General features: G+C 42.7%; 3 protein-coding genes across 3 annotated transcripts in view; all 3 read right to left on the bottom strand.

Moving 5' to 3' along the window:
• Nucleotides 1–23,364, bottom strand: part of LOC306981812 (aryl hydrocarbon receptor-like) — a 40,898-nt gene extending 17,534 nt beyond the window's left edge. The window contains exons 1-2 of the mRNA XM_079581522.1: nucleotides 23,106–23,364; nucleotides 11,488–11,675 (exon numbers count right to left, since the gene is read on the bottom strand). Coding sequence (XP_079437648.1) covers nucleotides 11,488–11,675; nucleotides 23,106–23,161 — 244 coding nt within the window. The 5' untranslated portion in view covers nucleotides 23,162–23,364. The remainder of the gene's footprint in view (nucleotides 1–11,487; nucleotides 11,676–23,105) is intronic.
• Nucleotides 1–27,716, bottom strand: part of LOC306981813 (major facilitator superfamily domain-containing protein 6-like) — a 116,834-nt gene that overhangs the window by 42,956 nt on the left and 46,162 nt on the right. The window lies entirely within an intron of this gene.
• Nucleotides 25,279–26,507, bottom strand: LOC306981996 (uncharacterized protein; the record flags this gene model as incomplete). The annotated part of the gene is made up of 2 exons (XM_079581738.1): nucleotides 26,337–26,507; nucleotides 25,279–25,487 (listed from the first exon to the last, which is right to left on the bottom strand). The coding sequence occupies exons 1-2, from the start codon at nucleotides 26,503–26,505 to the stop codon at nucleotides 25,279–25,281; spliced, it is 378 nt and encodes a 125-aa protein (XP_079437864.1). The 5' UTR covers nucleotides 26,506–26,507.

The raw sequence follows: 27,716 nt of genomic DNA on the forward strand, positions 1-27,716 counted from the left end.
ATGTGTTCTGGGGCTTGGTCTCTTAACACAGGCCCTGCTATCTTCTATCAGACTGGTATTCAGTATTGGTAATTACTTTTAGCCCAAGTGTTGGATTGGATTGGAAAAAACTGTAGTGAGAGTGAGAAGAAGCTTCTGAAGATCAAAGTGAAATATCCTGAACTCAATGACCCCAGTCCAGTCAGCTCTATTTGAATCTCTTGGTGTCACCAGAAGTTATTTTCAACAAAGAACGAGCGAGAGATAACGAAATGTGTGTCATGGTTCGAATACTTAAAGGCCTGGTGAGTTTCCTGCAGGCGAATGGTCCAGACTTGGAGTGAGGGGAATGCAGTGGAGCAGGCTGAGCAGGTCCATCAGACACAGGCAGGAAACAGACTGACTAAACACATCCACAACGTACAGAATCAAAGGGGTTGCAGAACAAACAGGTGCAGTCTGTCAGCCCTGTTTCAGAAAGCCTCACATGGGACAAAGAAGGTCATAAAAAAAACAACTGAGCCACTATTATTGTTAAAGATGTGTATCCCTTCCAGTGTAAGTGAGGCATTATGATGTTTTAAAGCAAATTAGACACAACGGGAAAGCTTCCATGGCCACTCAAAGACTTTTCCATCGTTTGTCATTTGTGGGACTACAACTCTATCGGAGGCACTTTAATACAATCACCATAGATGTTTACTCAGGCAAAATACTTAGGAACATATTTCACCTGTTCTACAAGGCACCGTCGCACTGAAGTTGCCGCTTGACTCATTTGCCAGACACATTAGGAAGTGAAGGATGAAAAGGCTGACTCACGGTTGACATAGCTGTGGTTGTGCACTTAATCGCAATCCAAATCCAAAATGTAGCTTTCGCAGAGGCCGTGTTTCTGGGCATTGGGGGAGTTCCTACATTTCCACGGCTCATTGTGGAGTGTTTAGCGAAAAATTGTTCGGGATGAAAATAAAGGACGACTGACCGTAGAATTTGCTTGTGATCGAAGAAGATGACTGAGAAAGTACAGCCCCAGAGAGAACATGGCTATGTAAACAAACAGGGACAGAGCCTGCTCGCAACGTTAGCATGCAACCGCGGTTAGCATGAAGCATTTAGCTCCAACACACGTGAACCAAGGCTGGCACTTCTTTGATGAGCGCGAGGGGAGGCTGGACACGAGTGGTTGAAGTGGGCAGGCAGGCTTAACAAAAGGGCTTCTTACCAGACACAGTGAATTCTACTAAAATACTTGTTCATGTAAAGCACATGCACACAGCCACATGACACATGCTCTCCTCCTTAATGTCAACACTCAGCTTATTTACACCCTTCCGAGCCGTGCAGGATCTCCCACAGGTATGCACCATTTCTAACAGGAGAGCTCTGCAAAGATTTTAATTTCAAATAAAAAGGTGTGTTGCTCCCAAATATACATCTTCAACCAAAGCACTGAAAATGAAAATAGAAACCAAAATGCATCTACAAAGGAAACTATTAGAAAACCTGTTTCCCCCGTCACACGGTTCAGCCCAAAATGTTTCAAAGGCTGATAAAGACCAGATGCAGGTGTATTCAGAGAGGAGACAGACAGTCAGACATACAACATCCAAAACAATAACAGTGAGCATGGGCTCACCTCAAGGGTGTGTGCTGAGCCCGCTATTGTTCACACTGCTGACTTTTGACCGTACTGCCACTCAAAACAACAACCATGTCACAAAATCCACACTAATGTTGTTGGTCTTATCAGAAACATTGATGAATCAGCTTACAGGAGGGAGGTGGAGGAACTCAGCATCTCTCAGTCCCAGTTTTTTCCCAGTGCCATTCCCAAAACTACAGAGCTCGGGAAGGGACATCAGTGAGATATGAATAAAAGCGGAGATTTACTAAGTCATGGGACCAAGATACTAACTTGGGGCCCGAGGTAGTAAGGGGGGTGGACGAGATATTCGTCTAGGCCCCAGACATCCCCAGACATCCCCAGACAGCGGGGGCACAGGCTGGACATGTATAGAGCTTAATTTGCTCATCAATCCAATCGTCATATTGTCCCGGTTGCTGCTTGAGCTAGACCACTTCTGACCCTGGTCGGGGTACAGCAGGTTCTGCCTGCAGAATCATTACAGGCCCCCAACTTCACTATCTTGGGCGCCCGACTCGGGCCCAAGTTAATATCTCAAGTCCCTGACTTAGGAAGTTGGGATCCAGAAATAATGACCTCTTTTTTAAAGAGGGGGTATTATGCTTTTTTCAGCCACATAGCACCAGTCTATATCACACTACAATGATGACGAAACCTTCTGTTGGTCTGTAAATGCAGTAAATTAGAATAACTGCCTTATATAAAATTGCTCTTTCAAAATGGCGTTAGCAAATGACTTGAAATAGGCCCCTGTCTCTTTAAGAACCTCTGACCCTTTCCGACACGCCCCCTCCACACGCTGTCTGTGGCATCACAACAACACTGCGCTCGTCGTCTCAACAGTATTGAAACTACAATCGGTGCATTTTAATTTTTATTGTTGGAAAGGAGCTACTGTTTATCACTTTGTGAACAATGGCCACACAGGATATTATTTGGAAACAAACCTTCCACACCGGACGCTTGGACGGGGCTCTTGCCTGAAAAATAACTGCTGTTTGGAGGCTATCTCTTTGCATCTGCCATGCCCTATGGATCTCTAACTATACCCCATGGACGACACCAGGATCTGCAGGAGCCCATACGATTCAAAAGACGGACATTATCTGTGCAAGTGGACAATGGTTTTTCGAGGTTACCCCGTTAGCTTGTTATAATCGACTACAGCTCATTGTTGATGAAAAGTCTGTAATAAACCACAAATGTGTAAAGCCAGGCTCATTGTGTGATCATCGTAAAGGCTGCTTCGAGTAGTTGCTGCTTTATTGACATCATTTGTGCATAATGTGCTGCCTGTTTTCAATGAATGTTGTGAAGGTGAAGGTTGTTAGCTCGGCGCGGCTAATAGTGCCTTAGCTCCGGGAGAAAACCACTCGGCTACGACTCACTGTAGATGAAATGTGAGCAATAAACTACAAAATCAACAAGCCCGGCTCAGTGTGTGATCATCATAAAGGCTGCTTCAAGCAGTTGCCTGTTTTAGTGACGTTTTCAATGCATAATATGCTGCTTGTATTCAGTGAATTTTCCCGTTAGCTTATCGCGGCTAGCTTGTTAGCTCCGGGAGAAAACCACTCGGCTACGACTCACTGTAGATGAAATGTGAGCAATAAACTACGAAATCAACAAGCCAGGCTCAGTGTGTGATCATCATAAAGGCTGCTTCAAGCAGTTGCCTGTTTAGTGACGTTTTCAATGCAGAATATGCTGCTTGTATTCAGTGAATTTTCCCGTTAGCTTGACGTGGCTAGCTTGTTAGCTCCGGGAGAAAACCACTCGGCTATGACCCATTGTAGATGAAATGTGAGCAATAAACGTCCAAATCAACAAGCCAGGCTCCGTGTGTGATCATTGTTAAACGGCTCTTTATGTGTGTGGTGGTTTTATTGACTTTATTTGTGCATATTTCTCGTTTTCACGTGATGACTCGAGGTTTAGCTTAGCATTAGCTTTCTCCGGAGGCTCTGTGCATCATCAAGGCCCAGCGCAGAACCAGACACTGAAATAAGCGTTCTTGTCACGGGTTTTAATCCTGGGTGTTTCGGTAACAGAAACACTGATGTGTGTCTTTGTAAAAGTCTGCTGTGGCTCCGTTTCACAACACATGAAGCTAATCCTCCATGATGACTCTGTTTACATCTTAGGGCTAGACACTGCGGGGAGGGGGTTCTGCTGAGGAGCAGTGGTTGGTTACTCGGCTGGTGACGAAAGGTCGGAGGCGTATCCTGGAGGTCGAGGGCGTTTCCTGAAGGAATCAGGCGTTTTATCCCTAAAATGGCCGCCATCAGAGTTTTTACAGATTACTCGAAAATACGTGAATGTGCCAAGGCAACACTTCAGGCATGGTTTTAATGAGGGAATGACTTAATAACATGATGTAAAGCTTGAAAAAGTCGATTTTGCATAATACCCCCCCTTTAAAATCTCGCGCATGTCTGTTCCTGGGCTCTGTACAAAACACCTTATTACGTGAAACAACTTTTTGACAACGTGTACGTCCAACATAGCAAGAATCAAATCAATGCTGATTGGTCACTTTAAGCCACATTAGACTTTCACAAAACTGACACCTTTACCATTCAACATGAGGGAAAAAGTCACGATTTGGCTTCATCTACAAATTGCCATTGTGTCCCTGTTTTCATTGTGAATAATCCGGTCACCCCACCCCAGCCTCTCGCTGGGGTCGCCCCCAAGAAAATAATATTTGTCCTTTAGCAGATTGGCTGCATGAAGATTTATTTAAAACTATGCACTATCTGTGTAAGGTGAGTGTTTTATTAATTAAACTGCAGTTGTCTGAGATGATTTACCCATTAATGCTCGGTGCCAAACATGAAGATAAATGTTTGTTGACTTATGTTCGTGCTGAAACAGTAAATGACTGCGTTATCTAGTGGCCTTGTCCTAAAAGCGCCTGGCAGCAGACAGAGAGGGAGACAGATGAGGACGTGATTAAAGTCCATCGACTGTAAAAGTGCCTTGTACACAGACCCATTCTGTCGGCATAAACAGGGAGAAACCAGGGGCTAAAGTTCAGCAGATCAAGTGCCAAAATAAAGCAAACAAAGCTTAGTTGAAACAGGAAGTAAATGTCTAAAAATGGTCTAAAAAGCAGGTAAAGTCATGCATAAGAGAATAATAAAAATGCACAGATGGGGCACTGCTAATGGTTGTACAAAGTTGTGCATTAGCTGCTCTCTGCACACTCTGGGAGAACTCAAAGGCCAATACCCAGAGTCACTGTGCAAAGGTTATTCTCAGCTGGTTATGGCCACGCGCTGAACAAACAGCTCATCCAGTCAGCAGGATGTGGATGAAAGATTCTGGATGCTTTTTAGGGCCTGTTGTGAAAGCATTAGCCATCAAACATCGCAAACTATGAACGATCCAGATGTTTCCAGCTGTTAGTCAGTGAGTGCACATAAAGGCGTACAAACTCACCAAAAGTGTAACAATGTATTACAAAACTACTGCTGCCTTGAGGAGAGAGGAAGAGGGAGGAGCCAAGCCAACCTTATGAAAACTCCAGGTTCAGGGGCAGGATGGAAAACCTGGAACTGGAGTCTTTAGAGGCAGATCTACATAACAGTTAACCCATCAACCGCGTTTCAGTCAAAGCCTTGTTAGAAATCATTGATGAATTTACAGACCTTTTGGGATTTTTCGCCAGTAAAATATCAATGATAATGAAACAGAGGAAATTATATAAACCTGAACCGAGCACATTTTCTCCACCTTTACCCCAGTCCAAAAGCTTCTGGAAAAAAGGTGTGAAAATAGCAACAAAACTGAGACGAAAACAGGGAAAAAATGGACGAAAAAATGTACAAAAAAACAACAAAAATTGACAAACATTTGACAAAAAAGTGAGGACAAAATGGACAAACAAGTGATAAGAATTGGACAAAAAAAACAACGAAAAATTGGACAAAAAAGTCACGGAAATTTGACAAAAATCGAGATGACGGCCCAACCAAAAAAAGTGATGGGAAAAAAAAATCTGATGATGTGAGGAAAAAGATCAATTTAGTTTTGTAGGTCTTAGCTTTCAAATAAGGTGTTACCACTGGCCTACGGGATTTGGGTAAAGATGAACTGGAGAAAATGCTCTCGGTTCAGGCGGGAGTTAAGAGGTTAAAAGAACAAAACGTACCTCGCCATACGTTAATATTGCTCCGAGCCTCTCTCTTAATTTGTACGGCGATAGAACGTTGAATTTAAAACAGGTCTGGGACAAAATGTCTGCATTTGTAGTAGGCTCAGACAGCTAAAGGCCGATCTATGATTCCTGTGAGTAAATCTACCAGAAAACAGCTGATCCTGGAGGTCACTGTGATGGAAAGTAAAGGCCATGCTAACCACCCATAGAGGGTCACTGAAAGGTCAAACACTCACTAATATCAACTTTTCTTCCTCGATATAAAGTTACATAATGCGCCTTAGGGCTGCTCGATTATTGAAAAAATAATAATCACGATTATTTTTGTCATAATTGAAATCACGATTATTCAAACGATTATTTGTTGCCTTTAAAAAAATCCATCAAGAAAGTGACAAAAATCCATCAAAAAAATTACAAAAATCCATCAAAAAAGTGACAAAAATCCATCAAAAAAGTGACAAAAATCCATCAAAAAAGTGACAAAAATCCAGCAGAAAAGTGACAAAAATCCATCAAAAATGTGACAAAAATCCAGCAGAAAAGTGACAAAAATCCAGCAAAAAAGTGACAAAAATCCAGCAGAAAAAAGTGACAAAAATCCAGCAGAAAAAAAGACAAAAATCCAGCAAAAAAGTGACAAAAATCCAACAGAAAAAAGACAAAAATCCAGCAAAAAAGTGACAAAAATCCAGCAAAAAAGTGACAAAAATCCAAAAATCCAAAAAATTGAAAAAAAAAATTGAAAAAAAAATTGGAAAAAAAAAAAATTATAATCGTTTTTTTGCGATTATGCTTATTTTGTAATCGTTTACTGTTGTAATCGAAATCGTAATCGGATTTCGATTAATTGCACAGCCCTAATGCGCCTTTAAGGTTAGGAAAACGACCACTACTTAGGTGCTTATAAATGATTAACATATGATCAGGAAAGCTTTGTAAATGTATTAAAAATGGCATCATCATACATTTTATATAAGTTACCTCGGAGTGAGATTGTGATGACGACGCAATCCCACTTTGTTATTACATAATGCAGCGTTAGCACAACATGTGGCTCTACAGGGGCTCTACATGAATCGTTTCCAATCTGGAGAGGTTTCGTCAGGAGCGAGAGGAGCAGGCCTGTACATGAACAACTGTCAGTCAGGCATTCCTTACACCTCTCGAACACGCACGGGTATTCGCACGTCACACGCACCAGACGCCGCACAACAAACCAGAACATTTAAGATTCTAAAGCGGAGGCAGCTGGATCTTCCGCGATTGATCGGACTTTGCTGACTCCTGTGTTTTCGATTTCGGGCTAGGATTGGACGGCGCTGGCGACCGGTGACGGATTTCAAAGTCATGTGACGCCGGCTCAGTCCAACAAAAAAAAAAACACAGAGGAAGTGACTCGCCGTGAAACATCCTCTTTTCTGAGTCATGAAGAAGCAGCTGTCTCTGGCCGAGCGGCTCTTACAACACGGGTCCACCTGGGTGTTTACACCTCAGCGCGAACGACGGCGTCAATTCTGCTTTCTGAGAAAAATGGGGCTGATTTGAGAGCAGAACGGAACAAAGGTCAATTCATGCTTTTATTGAAAAGAATTCGGGGTAATTCTCACTAATCACAAGACCCAATTATAACAAATGAACAAGAATGTACGCAGACTTTCATTTGAGGCGGCACACACGGGAAAAAACACTACTTCGAGAACCCAGGGCAGACCTTTCCTCAAACGAACGAGAACATGGCACTGTTCGGAAGCCTGACTGCACCCTGACTTCCACTGGACCATCATCATCACTTAAAGGCGCACATTTTAATGCGGAAATAAGGTTGATATTAGTGTGTGTTTGACCTTGACCCAGGAGCTGTATGGATTACTTTCCATCCCTCTGTGACGCTCCAGGATCCATTTTATTTCAGGTTTTTAAGGCTTTCCGATGAATGGAATGTTTCCGTAACCATGGATACAGTTACATCAGCGGTGAAAGCCTACCAGAAACCCTAGGCTGTATCCGAATGTCCACACTATCCCCTAACCCCTCATTCACTACACAGGCCCGCACTATATAGTCACTATATAGTCACTGATTCTGTTGGCGATTCGGACACAAGACACTACTTTCTCCGCGCTGCAGCTGCCGATATGTTTTTTTTTATCTGAATGTATTTATTGTTACAAACGTTTATTTTATGAAACAGAACGACTGTTTTGGCACTTTTACAGGCGATTTATTTGTCATTTAAATTAAATCATCACAAAAAAAGGAAGAAAAAAAAAAGTCACTCCAGCGTGAGCTCAAAGACGTGAAAGTAGGTCCGAAGCGCCAGCAGATTGAGGGACGACATCTGCTAAAAGTTCGCTAAACCCCGTGAATACTCATGAGACAGTGGAATATTTATGGATAAATACGTGTCAGATGCGCTTTTACTTCACATTTACTTTACATGAATGGCTTGGATTATTCGAGAGGAAGCTGTCGGTCATTTAACAGCTCCAGCTAAAGGTTAGCAGCTAAAGTTAGCATCTTTTCACCGTAACCGTTTATATTTAGGTCGTTTATTCATGAGAAACACAAACACTCGACTGAAACAGCTGATTTACTTCAGTCGTGTTGTTAAGTTCAAAGACCTGTCTCTGTCAGGCTCTTCTCCCATTGTGGTCTATATTGACCCGTTTAGTGACCATCGATGCTCACTACTTTTCGAGATGCATTGTGGGAAATTTCGAGTGGATACTTTTATCTCTCTGGACATTCGGACACCCCTACACAATGGCGTGACCACTATATAGTGTCTATATAGGGAATAGTGTGGACATAGAGTTTGGGATGGAGCGTTATGAACTCACTGTTACCGTGGAAATCCGCCATGTTTGTGGGCACTATCAAACGTGATCCACAGATTAACCTTAAGTAAAAACAGTGTAAAAAGTGGATTAAAGAAGCCGTGGAACAGCTCCGCTCACTGCTGAGTCACTACTGGTAAATCCATGTAACACTGCTGTGTCCAAGTGAACAATAACTCCAGTATTTCACCTTCGTTAGTTTATTATGGAATAAGCCTGCTGCAAATCCCATGATGCTTAGCAATATGACATCACGATCCTGAACTCTATTGACCCTGGAGCGTCCTAGAGGCCACTGGGATGGAAAGTCAATATATATACAGTAAATATCAGAGCGTTCAGAAAAACATCAAACCTAGAAAATATAGGTTTACTTTTGTTGTGCAAATAATAGTGTTTACTTTGTGTGATCTGTCGTATGCACTTTACAGGTGTTGTTTTAGGTCTAGAGCAGGGGTAGGCAACGTCAGGCCCGGGGGCCAAATCCGGCCCTCCAGCACAGCACCTCTGGCCCTCAAGATGATTTTGAGAAACATTCTTACACAAATCAGAGAGTACTTTTAACATTATTAGAGTTAAATGGGAGAAAAAAAGGTAAAAATACTGTCAATACACCTCATTAGGTCATATATTATGTACAACACTGGCATCGTGCACTGGACAAAGATCGTTTTAAAGAAGAAATGACAAATCTACTTGAATTAACAGATTAAATCTAAGGTTTGAGTAGATTTGGTCTGGTCTTAGACGAGATTAAACCTCTAGTAGTAGTTATTTTCTTTTTTTATTCTTGTTCCATTGGCGCTATAGCATTTGTATCTTGGATTAGTTCAAACCAACTCAAATTCAACATTTGAGTTGGGTCACCAGTTATTTAAAAAATAGAAAACAATGTGTGAAAATAGGAGACCATCAGTCAAGTTGTCTAGAAATTGTGTGTGGTTTACCTCAAGGTTCCATTCTGGGTCCAAAATTGTTTAATATGTACATTAACGATATTAGTAAAACATCGCAGGTACTTAAATTCATTTTGTTTGCAGACGATACAAATATGTTCACAGCAGGAGACGATTTGCAACAACTGTGTCAGATTGTTAACTTGGAACTCAAGAGTGTCAATAAGTGGTTCAAACAAAACAAATTATCCTTGAATTTGAGTAAAAGCAAATTGATGATATTCGGCAACTGTGATTCTAATGCTCAGGAGGCAATTCAGATAGAGGGTGTTGTTATAGAGCAGGTGCATGAAATCAAATTCCTTGGCGTTATTATAGACGACAGAATTACTTGGAAATCGCACATTAAATATATAACTACTAAACTTTCAAGAAGCATTGCAGTAATAGCAAAAGCGAAGCACATTTTAAATATCAAAGCGCTACATACCTTATACTGTTCTCTGATTTTGCCCTATTTATACTATTGCGCTGTGGTTTGGGGTAGTACTTACAAAAACACAGTTAAACCAATAGTATTGTTGCAAAAAAGAGCTGTCAGAGTAATTCATAAAGTTGGGTTTCTGGACCACACAAATCCATTATTCTTAAAATCAAGGATCATGAAGTTTTATGACATTGTTGAGTTCCAAACTGTACAGATGCTATACAGAGCAAGGTACAAACTGTTACCAGGCCAAATACAAAGAAGGTTCCAAGAACGCACTGGTTTTTATGAATTACGTGAAGATTTAAACTTTAGGATTCAGAAACATAGCTCAACTTTGAAAAGCTTCAGCCCTACAATTAAAGGGGTGCAATTGTGGAATAATTTGGATATGGAAATGAAACAATGTCCAAACATCAACCTGTTCAAATATAAATACAAACAAAAGACTTTTGAAAAATACAGAAAAGAAGAAATTAGTTGCCATTAGAGGGAGCAATACAACCAATTTACATTGATTAATTAATGGCAGAGTGTTTGGAATTGCTTGTAACGGATGTCATTTCTATTGCTTAAAACATAATTAAGAATGAGCCCCTCCAACAGGCTCATAAACCTCATTGGTTAATGCATTTTACAGCAGACGAACAACATCTACAAAATCAGCTGTTAGGGCGGCTGGGGGCCGGTTTGTTGATGGGGAGCTACTGCCCTCTTCAACTGGCCCGCTCTACACCCGGCTTTTTAACCACTCGATGTAGGGGTTACATCATACACTGTACATAATAAAATATATATAAATAATAATAATACATTAAAAATGCACATAGATTAAAATTGTGTTGAGCCTGGTAATGACAACTGGAGCAACAAGAACACGGACTATAATACGTGCATTAATGTGCCCTTATGTCATGAAAACTAGTGAACGTGGCTGATATTTGGCATTGGAAACTGAAAGAAATATATGAATGGTCGCTTTGTTACTTGCTTGTAGCAATCTTGCAGGAAATAGTAATAGTGTAATAGTGTTTGCTTCTGTTATTATGTGAATAGCTCATACAGTGGTTGTGAGTCAAAAAGCTGTTCTGAAAAGAAACGAGTTCTTCATTTTTTGTTTTGTTTCTTTGCTATTGTTCCTTGTTGTTGTTTTGTTTACACTGATTATACTATGAGAAATGAAAAGTTCATCATTTTGAGTTGGGGGTAGGCGCTCATAAGCTTTTGCTTCAGCCTACTCCTTTTGAGCAAAATGTATGCTCAAATAAATAAATAAATAGAAGAACTTTAATTCAAGCAATTTTAAGTCATTTTTCCAGTGTTGTGCTTTACTTTGGGCGAATACTCAGCGGTTTCGGCCCTCGGTCTATTTACAATAAAGAAAATTGTCCCTCCACCAAGAACACTTGCCAACCCCTGGTCAAGGGGGTGTGTATGGATTAATTGTGGGCGGGGCTCTGGTGGTGCACACTCACCGTTGAAGAAGCTCTTGACCTTCAGGTAGCCCACGCTCAGCCGCAGCACGGACAGCTTGTCCAGGCGGGCGCGGACGTCCTCGCTGAAGGGCAGCAGGCTGGTCAGCGTGTCCAGCTCCCCGTTCAGGCGGTCCCGATGCCGCTTGGACGGGTTCGACTTGGTCCCATTGGGAGCAGGGGCTTTGGGGCTGAGGGAAAACAAAACACACAGAGAGACCGTCAGCGTCAGAGGTGACAAAACGTTTTGTCGGGGCCACATTGTGTTTTTGCACTTGTCAAACGGCCGGTCTGTTTTGTAAAAGTGCAACTCTCAAATGTAGCGTAATCGTCTGAACTATATTTAGAAAAACATCAAACATGATCTTACTTCTGGCTTCTGGTAACACAAACAAACATTGTCATTACAGCACTGCTCAAAACTGCTTCCAATGAACACAGGACTAAACCAGGGCAAAACACGGGAAACAACAGGATTAAGCCAGAGCAAAGAAACAGGACTATACTCAGAACTAAACCAGGACTAAACCAGGGCAAAACACGGGAAAAAACAGGATTAAGCCAGAGCAAAGAAACAGGATTATACTCAGAACTAAACCAGGACTAAGCCAGGACTAACCCGGCATTCTGTAGAACCCCATTTGAAAGTGTTTGGTGCATTTTTAGGTTGTTTTGCAGAAAAATAAATAGTCAAACAAGTCCTTTCTACTGCAGCGATCATCACAACTAATGGATTTCTTTGGTCAATAATGTTCAAACTGCAGTGGCTCGGGATAAAACAGATTAAATGTGTGATACTGCATCACAGCGACAGCAAACAGGATTCAAACCAGTGGCGATGAACGAGTGGGTTCTGTTTGGAATGAAAATGACGCATGTATGAGGACCTTTTTCCACAGCGGTTAAGAAATGAAATCAGAACAGGACAGATTGATGTAATTTTTAGCCAGACGATAGAACCGTAGCCTCGGTGACTGCCAGTGCATTGAATTGTTGAATGTTAGGGATGTTGAGGTGCCGTCATTGTGTCCTTGAGCAAGACACCTTCCCACCTTCACTCCTGTGTGACCTCCTGAACGACCAGCAGCGGTTGTAACGGCTGGATCTGGACCACATGAACCACCCTCATCATAAACACTGGGGTTCCTCAGGGATGTGTGCTCAGGCCTCTACTTTACACACTTTACACAAATGACAGTATTAGTCCCTCGCCTCTAGGCCTGTCACAATAACAAAATGTAAAGAAAGATACATCAAGGCAAGAAACTATCGATCTTATCTTATCGTTTTTCGTCATTTATTGAACGATACGTCGATATAGTAATGATAGTGTGCAATACTCGCAACACATCAAGTACCTCAAATACTCAGACGACACCGCCTTATAGACCAGTGGTTCCCAAAGTTGGGGCAAGGACACCCCGGGGGGTCACGGAACACTGAAGTGGGGGTCCCAAGATGATTTAGATTTTTTTTTGCAGTTCTGACATTGAATTTCATTGAAAACAACATATTTCAGTTAAATTGGGCGAAATATCAAAACCCAGTATCCAAACTAGCATTATGGCTGGGACAAAATATCGGATCACTAAACTTTGTGCTCCAACATCAAGCATTTATTGATACTTATCAAATATCGCAATACTTTCAATGCTTAGGTTTGGAGGTATTTTCATCCTGCACTTTTCCAGGAACAGCACTTTCCTATATTTTGTGTTAATGCACTTTTCAATAGTTAGCACTTCAATAAATGTCAAATGGCATTTGGTTTACAAACTTTGGTCAAATGACCGTCATCGTTTTACATATTTAAGGTACACATATATGACTTATCATAATGACTGACTGTATCGCAATACATATCTGAGAGGCCCCTGAGTATCGTGATACGCATCGGATCGTGACAAAAGTGGATAGTCCTAGCCTATTAACTAACAGTGCTTCTTAAGGGACTTTTGGAGGTCACAGCCTGAAAAGTCTGGGAACCCCGGTCATAGGAAAAACCCCAATATGGAAGGACTATAACCACACTTCACCAAATGGCACCGCAATGCCACTAAAACAAAGAAACATTCAACTCCACAGCAACAGCCCATTGTCATTGGCAACCAAACAGTAGAAATAGTGGACTTACATTTGATCAACATATCACGGACATTCAGAAAAGAAGTCATGATCAGGAAACCAAAAGGACTTGACGTCGCCCCGTCTCTGCTTCTACGGTTTTATCAAGCCATTACTCAACCTGTCATAATGTTCTGTTCAACCTTTTCAATCTGTTACACTGCAGCAAACATCAATGGACTCCACACACCCCCTGCAAGTACACCTCACCCCTCTGCCCTCAGGACGCAGGTACAGGGCACTCAGAAGCACGAGAGCTCAGAAGAACGAGAGCTCAGAAGCACGAGACCTCAGAAGAACGAGAGCTCAGAAGAACGAGAGCTTAGAAGCACGAGAGCTCAGAAGCACGAGAGCTTAGAAGCACGAGACCTCAGAAGCACGAGACCTCAGAAGAACGAGACCTCAGAAGCATGAGACCTCAGAAGCACGAGACCTCAGAAGCACGAGACCTCAGAAGAACGAGACCTCAGAAGGACGAAGGCTCAGAAGGACGAAGGCTCAGAAGGACGAAGGCTCAGAAGGACGAAGGCTCAGAAGCACGAGAGCTCAGAACGAGAGCTCAGAAGCACAAGACCTCAGAAGCACGAGAGCTCAGAAGGACGAAGGCTCAGAAGCACGAGAGCTCAGAAGCACGAGAGCTCAGAAGGACGAAGGCTCAGAAGCACGAGAGCTCAGAACGAGAGCTCAGAAGAACGAGACCTCAGAAGCACGAGAGCTCAGAAGCACGAGAGCTCAGAAGGACGAGAGCTCAGAAGAACGAGAGCTCAGAAGAACGAGACCTCAGAACGAGAGCTCAGAAGAACGAGAGCTCAGAAGCACGAGACCTCAGAAGAACGAGAGCTCAGAAGAACGAGACCTCAGAACGAGACCTCAGAAGAACGAGAGCTCAGAAGAACGAGACCTCAGAAGAACGAGAGCTCAGAAGAACAAGAGCTCAGAAGAACGAGAGCTCAGAAGAACGAGAGCTCAGAAGCACGAGACCTCAGAAGAACGAGAGCTCAGAAGAACGAGACCTCAGAAGAACGAGAGCTCAGAAGAACAAGAGCTCAGAACGAGAGCTCAGAAGAAGAAGAGCTCAGAACGAGAGCTCAGAAGAACGAGAGCTCAGAAGCACGAGAGCTCAGAAGAACGAGACCTCAGAAGCACGAGAGCTCAGAAGAACGAGAGCTCAGAAGCACGAGAGCTCAGAAGCACGAGAGCTCAGAAGCACGAGAGCTCAGAAGCACGTTCCCTTCAGCCATCACATTTCTCAACAGCAGGCCCCGCTGACTGATCTCCGTCCATTGTATGCTCATTGTTCTTCCGTCTGTCCTATTGTCAAACATTCGCTGTGTGTGAGTGAAGAAGAATTTCCCCTCGGAGACAATAAAGTCTAAAGTCACCTCGCCTCCAGTGTCTTAAATTGGAGTATGAACGAGAGTGTGGTTCCTAAATCTGCAAAGGGTTAGAAATGGTTAAGGTCAGTGAGAAAATAGAGGCTGGTGAACAATAGCTGAAAAACAACTTGTTATTCTTGTTTTTCTTATTGGAAAAACGAGGAAAACTGAAAACACTGATATTGTGGGGGCTCAATGGAACAGTTGATGGTAAACATGCAGTTTGGTAGTGAACATCTTAACCCTTAGCTTACAGACTATAGGCCAGTGTAACGGCTTATTTCAAAGCTAAGAACTATAAAACTGTCGATTTTTCCTTCTTTTAGATTTGGGTAATGCCGAAGGGAAGAAAATGTGTTTGGTTCAGGTGGGTTTAACCTCTTAACTCCCGCCTGAACCGAGAGGATCTTTTTCCTCACGTCATCAGATTTATTTTCCATCATTTTTTTGTTGTTGGGTATTCAACTCATTTTTGTAACTTTTTTGTCATTTTTTTGTCATTTTTAGTCACATTTTTGTCATTTTTTCGTCCATTTTTTCTTCCGTTTTTTATAATTTTTTTGTCACATTTCTGTAATTTTTTTGTCACATTTTTGTCATTTTTTCGTCAATTTTTTCTTCAGTTTTTTATAAATTTTTTATCACATTTTGGCATTTTTTTTGTCACATTTTTGTCATTTTTTCGTCAATTTTTTGTCACATTTCCCTCATTTTTTTGTCACATTTTTGTCATTTTTTCGTCAATTTTTTTGTCAATTTCTTGTGACATTTTTGCCACTTTTTCATATATTTTTCGTCACTTTTTTGTCAATGTTTTCTCACTTTTTTGTCACATTTCCATCATTGTTTTCGTCTCAGTTTTGTCGCTATTTTCACAGCTTTTTTCCAGAAGCTTTTGGACTGGGGTAAAGCCAAACTGGAGAAAATGTGTTTGGTTCAGGTGGGTTTAAGAAGGTTACAAAAAAATGTTGCTTTTGCTTAGAGGAGATGGTGAAAGACTGTTGTGGGAGCTGTGCAGGAGGAAGAGGAAAGAGGACGTGGAGGAGCTGACCAGTGCAGGACACCACGCTCTGAAACAGGGACAAACCCCAAAGGCCGAGAGCACCGTTTCAGAGGATCAGAGGAGACAGAGGGCGGCCAGACAGGTTTGAGTGCGACAGTTTCCCTGTCCTCCAAAGTCATGCGGGTCAGGTTGACCCACAATGGCAGCGCGGCCCGGGACAAACACCTGAACACCTGTACAAAGACAATAAAGCACTTAGTCAAATCTAGTAAAATAGAAGAGAAATAAATCCAAATAAACCGATGGGCCAGATTCCAAACGCTCCACGAGGACGCACTTGTACCAGATTATTTCTACAATTCGAACAAATTTGAAGACATTTAGCCCTCGAGCTAAATATATTTCATGGAAAGGAAATCTCCAACTCTTAAATAAGACTCCTACACTGTATTTACCATGAGGTTATATGACAATTATGCCTCCCACTGCCGCGCTGAAAAAAACGACTTTTTCGTGTGTGTATTTTTAGCCTCTCACAGTCATTGCTAGAATGAAAAAGCAGTAAATGAACATTAGCTTGGCCCGCGGTGTTCTAGCGGCTTAGAAAGGCTGTGAAGTTGGATTGGACAGTGACATTGTTATCAGCCAAAACAAAATTAGATTGAACCACATTGACCACAGATCCGGGACAAAGAGTCACTCAAGATCTTCCCCACTCCCACTTTGAAAAGTAAGTATGAAGCGGGAATTGTTGTTGGAGATTGACTGAAGATGCAGGATTACTCGAACCCCAGTGTTTAGAAGCAGGGGCGGACTGGGACTGAAAAAACAGCCCTGGACTCTGACCAGCCTGGCCCAAATTAGCGTAATTGTGCACTTCCACAAATACATATTTTAACCTTTTACCACCCGCCTTAACATTAACAAGTGCATTTTCCCCAGTTCGGTTTTTCATTATGATTTTTTTGATCGGTATCATCAGCAAAAAGAACGGGAAAGGTGGAAACAGAAGCAAAATCATTCATATAAATAATAGCGGTCCCAAAATTGAACCTTGTGGCACACCATGCTCCACGGAATTCCTTTTAGATTCATGATTTCTTATACTGGGCTTTACCCAAATCTAAAAGCTTCTCGACTGGAGAGCAACAATGTCACGCCTCATTTGAAAGCTAAGACCTACAAAAGTGATGGAAACTTTTCGCCACATTTTTCTCATGTTTTTTGTTGACTTTTCATCCCCTTTTTCTCGCTATTTTGATGCTTTTCTGTTTTAGCTTTTAGATTTGGGTAAAGTGGACACATGGCCGGTCCGCCCCCTGTTTAGAAGCTTCAAAGTGTTGATTTGGGGGGAGTTTCGAAACGCGCACGGGGGCATTTCGTTTCATTCGTGCAGGCCTAATGCTGTCAGCCTGGAAGGAATTATGACCAAAGGGGTGTTTTTGTTTCCTGCAGACTCTTACTCAGACTCACTTTTGGCCTACTGCACTGACTCCAACACCCATTTCCCAAAAAAAAAGAGAGAGAAAAACCTCCTCGCCGAGAGAGAAACCCAGTGATCCGCTTTCTCCCCTCCTCCTCCTCCCCCCCCCCGATCCAGGCGACTCTCAGCCCTTACACAAGTTCGCGTGAGACCGAGCAATGTTAATTTGAGTCGAGGGAGGGAGGGCAAAACACAAGCCCCAGATAAAAAAAAAAAAAGAAAAAGAAGAAGAAAAAAACAGAGAGAGAGAGAGAGAGAAAAGACAAGGCAGACGGAGGCATCGTGCATGGGAAGGGAGAGAATGTTTTGGCAGCGCGAGGAGGCGGAGGGAGAGCGCGGCGCGGGTCGGGTTACGCCGCTCCGCCCTCCTCCGTCCTCCCTCGCCGAGAGATCGCGTGAGAGCAGCAGCACCAGCTCGGCCCCTTGATTGTGATTCATGCAGGTAGCGCGCGCACACACACACACACGCACACGCACACACGCACACACACACACACACATACACATACACAGCTGCGGGGCGGAGCGCTGCGCTGTTGGGAACCGCAACTTCAGGACAGCTGCAGGCCGGGGCGCAGCGCCTTCAGGGCCCGCACAGTCACAACAGAGAAGTAGTGACTTAAGGCCAGACACTGCATGTGAAGAGAGGAAGTATGTTAGAGATGTTCATTTGAAACTTTTGCTGTACATTACTGAGAGGACTGTAAATATGAGGGAAAATGTGTTGCAAGTTGTTTGTCAAAAAGGTGTTTCACGCATAAAAAGGGCCAACATTTCAGCAACGAAATCTAAATAATGGATAGAGGTTTGAATGGGATTTAAACCGAGCACATTTTCTCCAGTTTGGCGTTACCCAAATCTAAACGCTTCTTGAAAAAAGTGTCAAAACAGCAACAAAAAAAAGGATGAAAACGTGACCAAAAAAAGCAACGAAAGTGTGACAAAAACACGATTACAAAGGGATCCATCCATCCATTTTCTTCCCTTTATCCGGGGCCGGGTCGCGGGGGCAGCAGTCTCAGCAGAGATGCCCAAACCTCCCGATCCACACACACCTCCTCCAGCTGTTCTGGGGGGACCCCGAGGCGACACCAGGCCAGCTCGGAGACATAGTCCCACCACCGTGTCCTGGGTCTTCCACGAGGCCTTGTCCCAATATTACAAAGGCTTTAACACAATTAACACGTGAAAAAAACACAACAAAAAAAGCGTCATAAAGCAGGGGAAGTAAACCGATGAAGACAGGAACAACACAACCAAAAAGTTTACATTTTTAGATTTGGGTAAAGCCGAACTGGAGAAAATGCGCTCGGTTAAGTCAGAGGGTCAGAGATTAATAGAGATTTAAATGCACTATTATATTTTGTTGATATATTAGGTACAAATATCTGTTCAGAGATCTTGGATCTTGTTTAGTTTTTGAAAAAGCCATTTTACTGTAAAAGTGAAAAATCTTTACAAATTCAAATGTCTCCCTGTCTGACTGGAGGAGCTACGAAAGTGCACATGTTGTTGAAAGAGTGGAACAAAAACCTCATTTTGAGAAAACCGGCTGTAATGTTTTGTAACGTCTGCACATGTGCGAATGGCTAATGAAAGGAATGAATGGGTTGCTAAGCTAATGCTAGCGACACTCCTTACGAAAACAAAACGGCGTGAGCACATAACGCCATCCTGTTGATTGTTTTTAAGTGTCTGCACCATTTAGGCCCATTTTATTTGTTGCAGCCTGAGAGCCTTACTCCCCTTACGCCGAGGGCTCTGAGGTCAGCTGACCAGCTCTTGTTGGCTGTGCCAAGTCTCAAATCTAAAGGAGACGTGAGCCTTTTCTGTGGCAGCGCCCACACTGTGGAACGGCCTCCCTCTGTCAGCTCCTTTAGCACAATTTAACTTCAGACTGAAACCGACCTCTTTAACCAGGCCGTCAAAAACGAGTGAAACTTCCTTCCTTGGTAGTCAGGCCCTTAAAGGAATAGTTCACCGTTTTTTCATGCTGAGATATGTTCTTACCTAAGGTGAGACGAGTTGATACGCACCTGTCTGCTCTTTGCGCCCGTGGAAGAGCTTGGTAGCTTCCAACTTCACCCCGTTTGGAGCTATAGGAATACAGTGGGAGAGGCCAAATGCTAACAACATCTTGCGTCGTTTTGCGCGACTGAGGGCACGCACAAAGACCAGACAGGTACGCATCAACTCGTCTAAGCTCAGGTAAGAACATATCTCAGTATGGAAAACTGGTGAACTATTCCTTTAACTGTAGTCCACCCACCACCAGTGATTCAAACCCTCTCTCCAGTGCTGTTCAAATCAATTCTGTTGATCGGTGATTAAACTGGGATTGGCTTTAAAGCGTATTGCTTGTCCATTAGTCTCTACAAATTATAAACAGTCATAGTCGTTCAAACCCAAAACATCCGGGTTAATCGACTCTTGATCTTGTAATCACCAATACGCCACACAAATATTCAACCACTGGGGTCTTTGCTAATGACATCAGAGATCACAGTGCGCCGGGCGCGGTCAGGGATATGAAAATGACAAAAAACAAAGCAACGGTCAGACTTTTCAGAAATGTTAGTAAACGGGACATTTGTCATTTTAATAGGCAACATATTTCTCTGACTGATGATCACTCTGGCTTTACTTGCAACAGTTTGGCCCGTTTTATAGACAAGCATGCCGCCATCAAAGTTTTGAGTTTCCTTGGTTGAGCTGAGGTCCTGAGCTGAGGTCCTTCATACATGAGTGACGTCGGCGATGGGCAAAAGCAAGAAAGACCGGTTTGGAGGTTGGTTGGATTCACTTCCGTCAGATAAGAAACTTTAAATTAAAAAATAAATAAATGCACCCATTATTTATCTGTAACAACAACAAACCTAAATGACCCAGGCAAATTTCGGGAAATTTCTAAAATCTATTTTCCGGCAGTTTACGCCTCAGCTGGTGGAGCAGTCCAGCCCAGTGTCCCACAAAACAGAGATGTTTGAATAGTTTTAACAAACATTTGTTGCCGCACATTCTTTGTTGTCTGACACGTCTGAGACTTCTATGTCTGCCAGTCAGAGCTCTGGTGGTCCCGTCTTCATTTTCTGTTAGCCGTGTTCATATAGGGACATCAAAGGCCTCGGTATCAGAAAATCTGCTGGACCTGACGATCTCTCTCCATGCTTTTTAGATTTGGGAGCAGAACCTCTCACACAGATTTTCAATCACACAACAAAAGTCAGGTCATGCTAAAAGGTGGGAACCAAACTTCTAAAATACAAAATAACAACAGACGTAAAAGACTAGAGACCTATGAAGCATCACTTAATTTCCAATAACATTTATCGCCTCATCAATCCAGCTTTAGAAAAGAGGTCATAGCTCACAGGCTAAAAAGCAGCTAATCTATGAACTCAGTATGTCTTGGGTCACAGGTATGGCTAGCTAACTATGGATGTCAGAGGTCACGGGCTACATAAAATACTGCTAACCTGTGAACTCAGTATGTCAGAGGTCATAGGCTACATAAAGTACAGCTAACCTATGAACTCAGTATGTCCGAGGTCATAGGCTACATAAAGTACAGCTAACCTATGAACTCAGTATGTCAGAGGTCATAGGCTACATAAAGTACAGCTAACCTTTGAACCCAGTATGTCAGAGGTCACGGGCTACAGATAATACAGCTAACCTGTGAACTCAGGATGTCAGAGGTCACAGATATGGCTAGCTAACCTTTGAACTCAGTATGTCAGAGGTCACGGGCTACATGAAATACTGCTAACCGTTGAACTCAGTATGTCAGAGGTCATAGGCTACATAAAGTACAGCTAACCTTTGAACTCAGTATGTCAGAGGTCACGGGTTACATAAAGTACTGCTAACCTTTGAACTCAGGATGTCAGAGGTCACGGGTTACATAAAGTACTGCTAACCTTTGAACTCAGGATGTCAGAGGTCACGGGTTACATAAAGTACAGCTAAGCTTTGAACTCAGTATGTCAGAGGTCATAGGCTTCATAAAGTACTGCTAACCTTTGAACCCAGTATGTCAGAGGTCACGGGCTACATAAAGTACTGCTAACCTTTGAACTCAGTATGTCAGAGGTCACGGGTTACATAAAATACTGCTAACCTTTGAACTCAGTATGTCAGAGGTCACGGGTTACATAAAATACTGCTAACCTTTGAACTCAGTATGTCAGAGGTCACGGGTTACATAAAGTACAGCTAACCTTTGAACCCAGGATGTCAGAGGTCACGGGTTACATAAAGTACAGCTAACCTTTGAACTCAGGATGTCAGAGGTCACGGGCTACATAAAGTACAGCTAACCTTTGAACCCAGTATGTCAGAGGTCACAGGCTACATAAAATACTGCTAACCTGTGAACTATGGATGTCTCAGGTACTAGGACTAGTCTTTGTTGCTTTGGTCCTAATTTGATAATAGTTTAGTCATGGTTAGTATTATTTGCGTAATTAACTGTTGTCCTAGTTTAGTCCAAGCTTAGTACCGGTTTAGTACAGGTTTAGTCCAAGTTAAGTCCGGATTTGGTCCACATTTAGGCCTGGTTTAGTCCAGGTTTAGCCCTGGTTTAGTCCAGGTTTAGTGCTGAGTTAGTAATTGTTTAGACCAAATTTAGTACTGATTTTATACAGATTTAGCCCTGGTTTAGTCCAAGTTTAGTCCATGCTTATTCCAAGTTTAGCACTGATTTTGTCCAAGTTTAGTTCTGGTTTAATCCTGGTGTAGTCCAAGTTATGTTTTGGTTAGTACTTGTATTTGTTTGGCTACAGTTTGGTACTGGTTTAGTACAAGTTTACCACCAATTTAGTTTTGGTTAGTACTTCTTTAGTCCACTTAGTACAAGTTTTGTCCTGGTTTCTAAGTTTAGCCCAGTCTTTGTCCAAGTTTAGTTTTGGTTAAGACCAATCTTGGTGCTGGTGTAGTCCACGTTTAATCCTGGTGGACTGTAGTCCACGTTTAGTTTAGGTTAGTACTTGCGTAGTCCAAATTTTGTCCAACTTTACTCCAGGTTTTGCCCTGGTTTAGTCCAAGTTTAGTCTTAAATTTAGTACTAGTTTAGTCCAAATTTAGCACTGGTTTAGTTAAAGTTTAATAATGGTTTAGTCCAAGTTTAGTCCAAGTTTAGATTTGGTTAGTAATGGTTTAGTCCAAGTTTAGTCTTAAATTCAGCACTGGTTTAGTCCAAATTTAGTCCAAGTTTAGCATTGATTTAATCCAGGTTTAGCACTAATTCAATCCAAATCTAATACTAGTTAGTACTGGTTTAGTTCAAGTTTAATCCGGGTCCAGGTTTAGTCTAAGTTCAAGTTTAGATAGTAGTTTAGTCTGGTAGATATAGTGCTGGTTAGAACTAGGTAACACCTGTTTAGTACTGTAGGTGGGTTTGCACTGGTTTAATCCTGGTTTAGTCCTGGTTTAATCCTGGTTTAGTACTGGTTTAATCCTGGTTTAGTACTGCAGATGGTTTCGCAATGGTTTAGTCCAAGTTCAGACTAACTTCCACAGCTCCAGGACCTCACAGTCCCCGTCCTCACGCCTCACACTGGGCTCTGGACTCCAGAACCTCCAGATCGTGCCCTGACACTGAATGCATCGCGGTGCGGTTGTTTGCTCCACTTACATTTTCTGAACTGGCTTCTTCCGCTTCTTGACTGCGTACAGTGCCGTGTTGTTCATGGTGGCTTTATAGTAGGGTCACTTCTTCACACGGACGAACTCACATTCCCCCAAAGCTTCAGAGAAAAGCGCAAACGGCCTCGAAGGTTCTCCCGTGCGTAAAAGTCCTGCGCATAATCCGAAAGTCCGGCCGAGGCTGGTGTCGAGACTGGAGTTGAGACAAACTAAAGTAAGTGTCCACAGAGTAATGGAGCCAGCGCTACTCGTGCCCGCCCTCATATGACAGAGGCGCGCTCCCGACGCGCATATCCATTTTTTTAAGGAAGTTCCGCAGTTGTCAGAGCAGCGGTCGATGCGTTACAGCGGTGGAACAGTGCGCTGTCAGAGAGACCTTAAGAGACGTGTCACGGCTTGTTGTTGTCGTTTCATCGCAATAAATCACTGAAAGTCTCCAGCGCAAAATATCAAGACTTAGTTGAGGTTTGAGCCATTTTCCAAGAACAAATACAAAAAACAACACAGACACAGTCAGGGCTGAACGAAGACAGAGAGTTTAAAGAGAACTTCAGAAACAGGGAGAGCCAGAGGAGTGGGCAGAACAAGAAACTATTGTGGCTAAATAAACCAATTTCCATAATCCAACAATGTGTCACTGCCGTGTCAGTCTGCCCTAGGGCAGCTGTGGCTACAGGGTTTTTAATGCCTTATTACCTTACGATTGACTAGAATGTGTAGAAATACTAATGCAGCGCCGCCCAGTGGCAGAGCGAGACTGCACATGCTCATCAGCTGTGCACCAGTAGCCTATAATTATGTCTAATTTAGGTCTTTCACTTCAACTGCACAGAAATAGAACAGATGATGCAAGGACAGCCCAACACACTCACGCCTGGATTCTTCCTGAACGAACAAATAAAAATCCATATTTTGCAGATCCAGTTTATTCATGTTGCTGAAAATAAAGTAAATTCAAGCCATTTTTGTGCATAAACTGGTCGATTTTGATGTGAAAACAAAATGATTGAAGCCTCTGAATACAGTGGCTGTCTTCAATCATCAGGGGAGGCTCCCAAAAAGCATTTTAAGTGCATTTAGACACATCGCTAAAACATAGATTTACAACTATTATTTTGCACACAAAAAAAAAGAGAAACAGTTTTTGAAAAAAGTCTCTAATGAAGAAAATGTCCAAATGTTCATTATTCCATAGTGATTGGATTCATTCCTTTCTACTCACCAACATCACACACATTTTGGACGCCTTTATGAAGAAATAATTATGCCATAGTTCATATGAGCTGGAAGTGAGGACTTTGAACTTTGTGACAGTTTTTGTTTCATGTGAATTGGCCCAGGAATTACAGAGGAATTAGCAATAAACTAAGACTAGAAATCTGCAATTTGACAGTTGCCATAGTTAACGCCATTGAATTTTCAGCTGCCCTCCCCCTCGGTTTTAGAATGTTGTGATGTCACATGAAAGAAGGGGGCTGAGAGGGAAATACGCTTATGTTGGGAATAATGATTTGTTTTCCGGCAGACTCTAAACACATTTATCACACACCAGTAACGACAAGCCAAAACCGGGTCCATGTGGATGTTTTTTCACAGCAAATTGTTCAAAAGAAGCGAATAACGGCACTTGTTTCTTACATTAGCATATGTAGCATAAAGCTAACGTTAGCTTCCTGGTTAGCATTGGTTGATATTTATGAGCTGTTGAACCACTTTGCTCTTCTCCATGTCTGTGTATCTGTATTTAGGAGGGAAAATATATACTCATAATTCAGCATTTGTTAAAGGAACAATGGAGAGATGGGAGAACGATTTGCGGTGAAAAAAACATCCACGTGGACCCGAGTTTGGCTGGATTTTATTGGCGTGTGATACATATGTTTATATTGTGATTCCCATGAGTGGTTTTCTTCCCCTTCGGCTAGGCCACGCCCCCTAGAATGATGCGTTGCCAACTTGCCTTATCTATGTCATTAAAAATTGGAATAAATACTGCCTTTTTTTCATTAAATTGCTGCGTCACTGGAATAAAAGTATATTTATTATTTACAACAGATACGTCATAATTACAAAAACATTCAAACCTGTCAAATGCGCTTTAACACTGAGCTGGAACAAAGCCCCCAAAAAATGACAAAACAGAGAATGACGATAAAGGTTGGTCACTGCTCTTCTTGGACACTAGTGGCCAGTGGCTCTGTTCCGGACTCCTCCTCATCCAACTCCTCCTCCTCCTCCTCCTCCTCATCTTCATTCTGGGACCCCCGGGCTTTGGCCTCGCCGGTGACGTAGGAGCCCCTCTGCCGGTACACGCACCACAGCAGCAGAGCGGAGACAATGACCAGCGCCAGGAGCAGTCCAGCCACCACACCTGCCCACGTGCAAAGGTACAACAGTACTGCGTGAGAGTACTACCCGAGTACTACGAAACTTTCAGATGCATAAATGAATGTATTTAAGCGCGAGCCGTGTTCCCCTGGGGTTTATCGCCACAGCAGCGGCCCCCAGAGCCCAAGCCCAGCCCTGAGGACAGGCTCTGGGCTGGCCTGATAACACACAAGCAGTTACACCGACTATGCTAAAAACCTATGACCTATGAGCTACTTTTTTTTGTATTTCAGTACAATTAAGACGGCTTTTTGCATGTTTGCTGCTGTAGAAAATGTACTTAAAACCTAAAAACAACAGACCCAATCATGCTATTTATAGGCCATATACCTGTTCTCCTTTTGCAAGCAATGAAAGAGGAAATTCCTAACTTGTTTGCAGCATCTTAATGAGTTTACGATACATTAAAGTCGCATTATGCAACTTTTTATGCAACAAAAAAGTTGATAAAAGTGTGTATTTGATCTTGTTGTAGTGACCCGGTGGCTGTATGAGTGATCAGCTTTACTTCTGATCACGCTGGTCTCTACAAAGCTCCAGGATCAATTGTTTTGTAGGTTTTCTGGTGAGAGGGTCCGTCAGCAGCGAAAACCTTCCAAGCAATTGATCCTGGAGTGTAATAAAGACCACCGTGATGGAAAGTAATGGCGCCATGCTGACACTTAAACAGCCACTGGGTCACTGCAAGATCAAATACGCAGAAACATCAACTTATTTTTCCCACACAAAAGTTGCATAATGCGTCTTTAAATGTTCACGCTGTAATCCAGTATCAGCAAACTTGATATCTATAATGTTTTTCCTCTTCGATACAAAAAGACAGTGCCATCACCCGCCACTGTAGAGGTCTCTGCGAGAGGAAGTCCAGGACCGGGAGTACCCACGCCGTAGTCGCCGCCCCCGACGGCCGGACTGGGAGTACTCTCTCTGTGGGGCCAAGCACTGACGGCCGGTCTGGCAGTACTCTCTCGAAGAGGAGTCCACGTGGTCTGCTCCTCCATGACGGTCCTATAACGCAACACTTCACATGTAAAAACTCTTTACATGTTTATGAAGAAATCACAGTATATTTATTCGTTTTTTGTTTGAATTAATTTTAATATTTCTGACAAATTAAACTGAAGGCCCAGGTTTTTTGGGGGTGCAAATCATGTGACCTTGACATTCTAAGAAACTCATCTAAATAATTACATATGCACATACAGTTACATCTTACATTATAATTACATGTTGTGATCAATATTGTGATATATAATTGTAAGACACAGTGTTTTGAAAATGAATAATTGATCATTGTAAAAACGCTGCTCACTCACCAGTGCGCGTCTCATCCAGCAAAGATAACGGCAGCTTCAGACCGAGTCAGACGGCTGGGTCCGGGGGCGGTGCCCTTTCCCCCCGGGTCACCATCAGCCAATCAGCAGCCAGCCTTCTGTGACCTCATCCTGAACCCAAGTACCCACACTGAAATATTTACTACCGCTATGCTGCCAGTTATGGTCAGTGTTGATAAATTGGACGTCTTCTGGACTCACCCTGCCCCCCGGGCTCTGGGGGGCGCTGTAGGTCCTTTTCTGGATGAGCAGAAAAGGGCTGTAATAAACACATTTGTGCTTTGGGCACCGTGAAAGTTCATGAACACAGCACACATACAGGTGGATCTTGTCTCTACAATTGGACGGTGCTGGTTCACCTTCTACCTCTCTAATGTCACCGGGTGTTCCCTAAGGTTCCGTGCTCGGCCCCCTACTCTTTACAATCTACATGTTTCCCCTCGGTCAAGGATGGGTTAAATGCTGAGGACACATTTCGGGGACATTCTGCACTTTACTAATGCCCCAACAGCGTAATCAAAATAGGGCTCTGACCCCCCCACAAAACTCACACCTTTGTCACACTTTAATTTTCCATCATTTTATTTATTTGCTGAAACACTGTCATCTATAAAGCCCTTTTGTTTTGAAAAACTACCAACCTGTGAACACAGTTAGTGTTAAATATAATTGAGCAACACATTGTCCGCGCTACAGTGTTAGCAAGGTTCAACAAATGCATGATTTGCTCCTAAAAATAACAATCGTATCATGTGATGGTCACATTACTGTTATTGACCTTACAGACAGGCATCCACAAACCACCAGGGGGCGCCAATGGTGTAAAATGCCTTCTGTGAGAAATGTTTCTATTTTTATATTCACCTGTGTACTAAACC

The sequence above is a fragment of the Gobius niger genome, assembly GCF_951799975.1.
Source record: "Gobius niger genome assembly, chromosome: 23".
Lineage (NCBI taxonomy): Eukaryota > Metazoa > Chordata > Actinopteri > Gobiiformes > Gobiidae > Gobius > Gobius niger.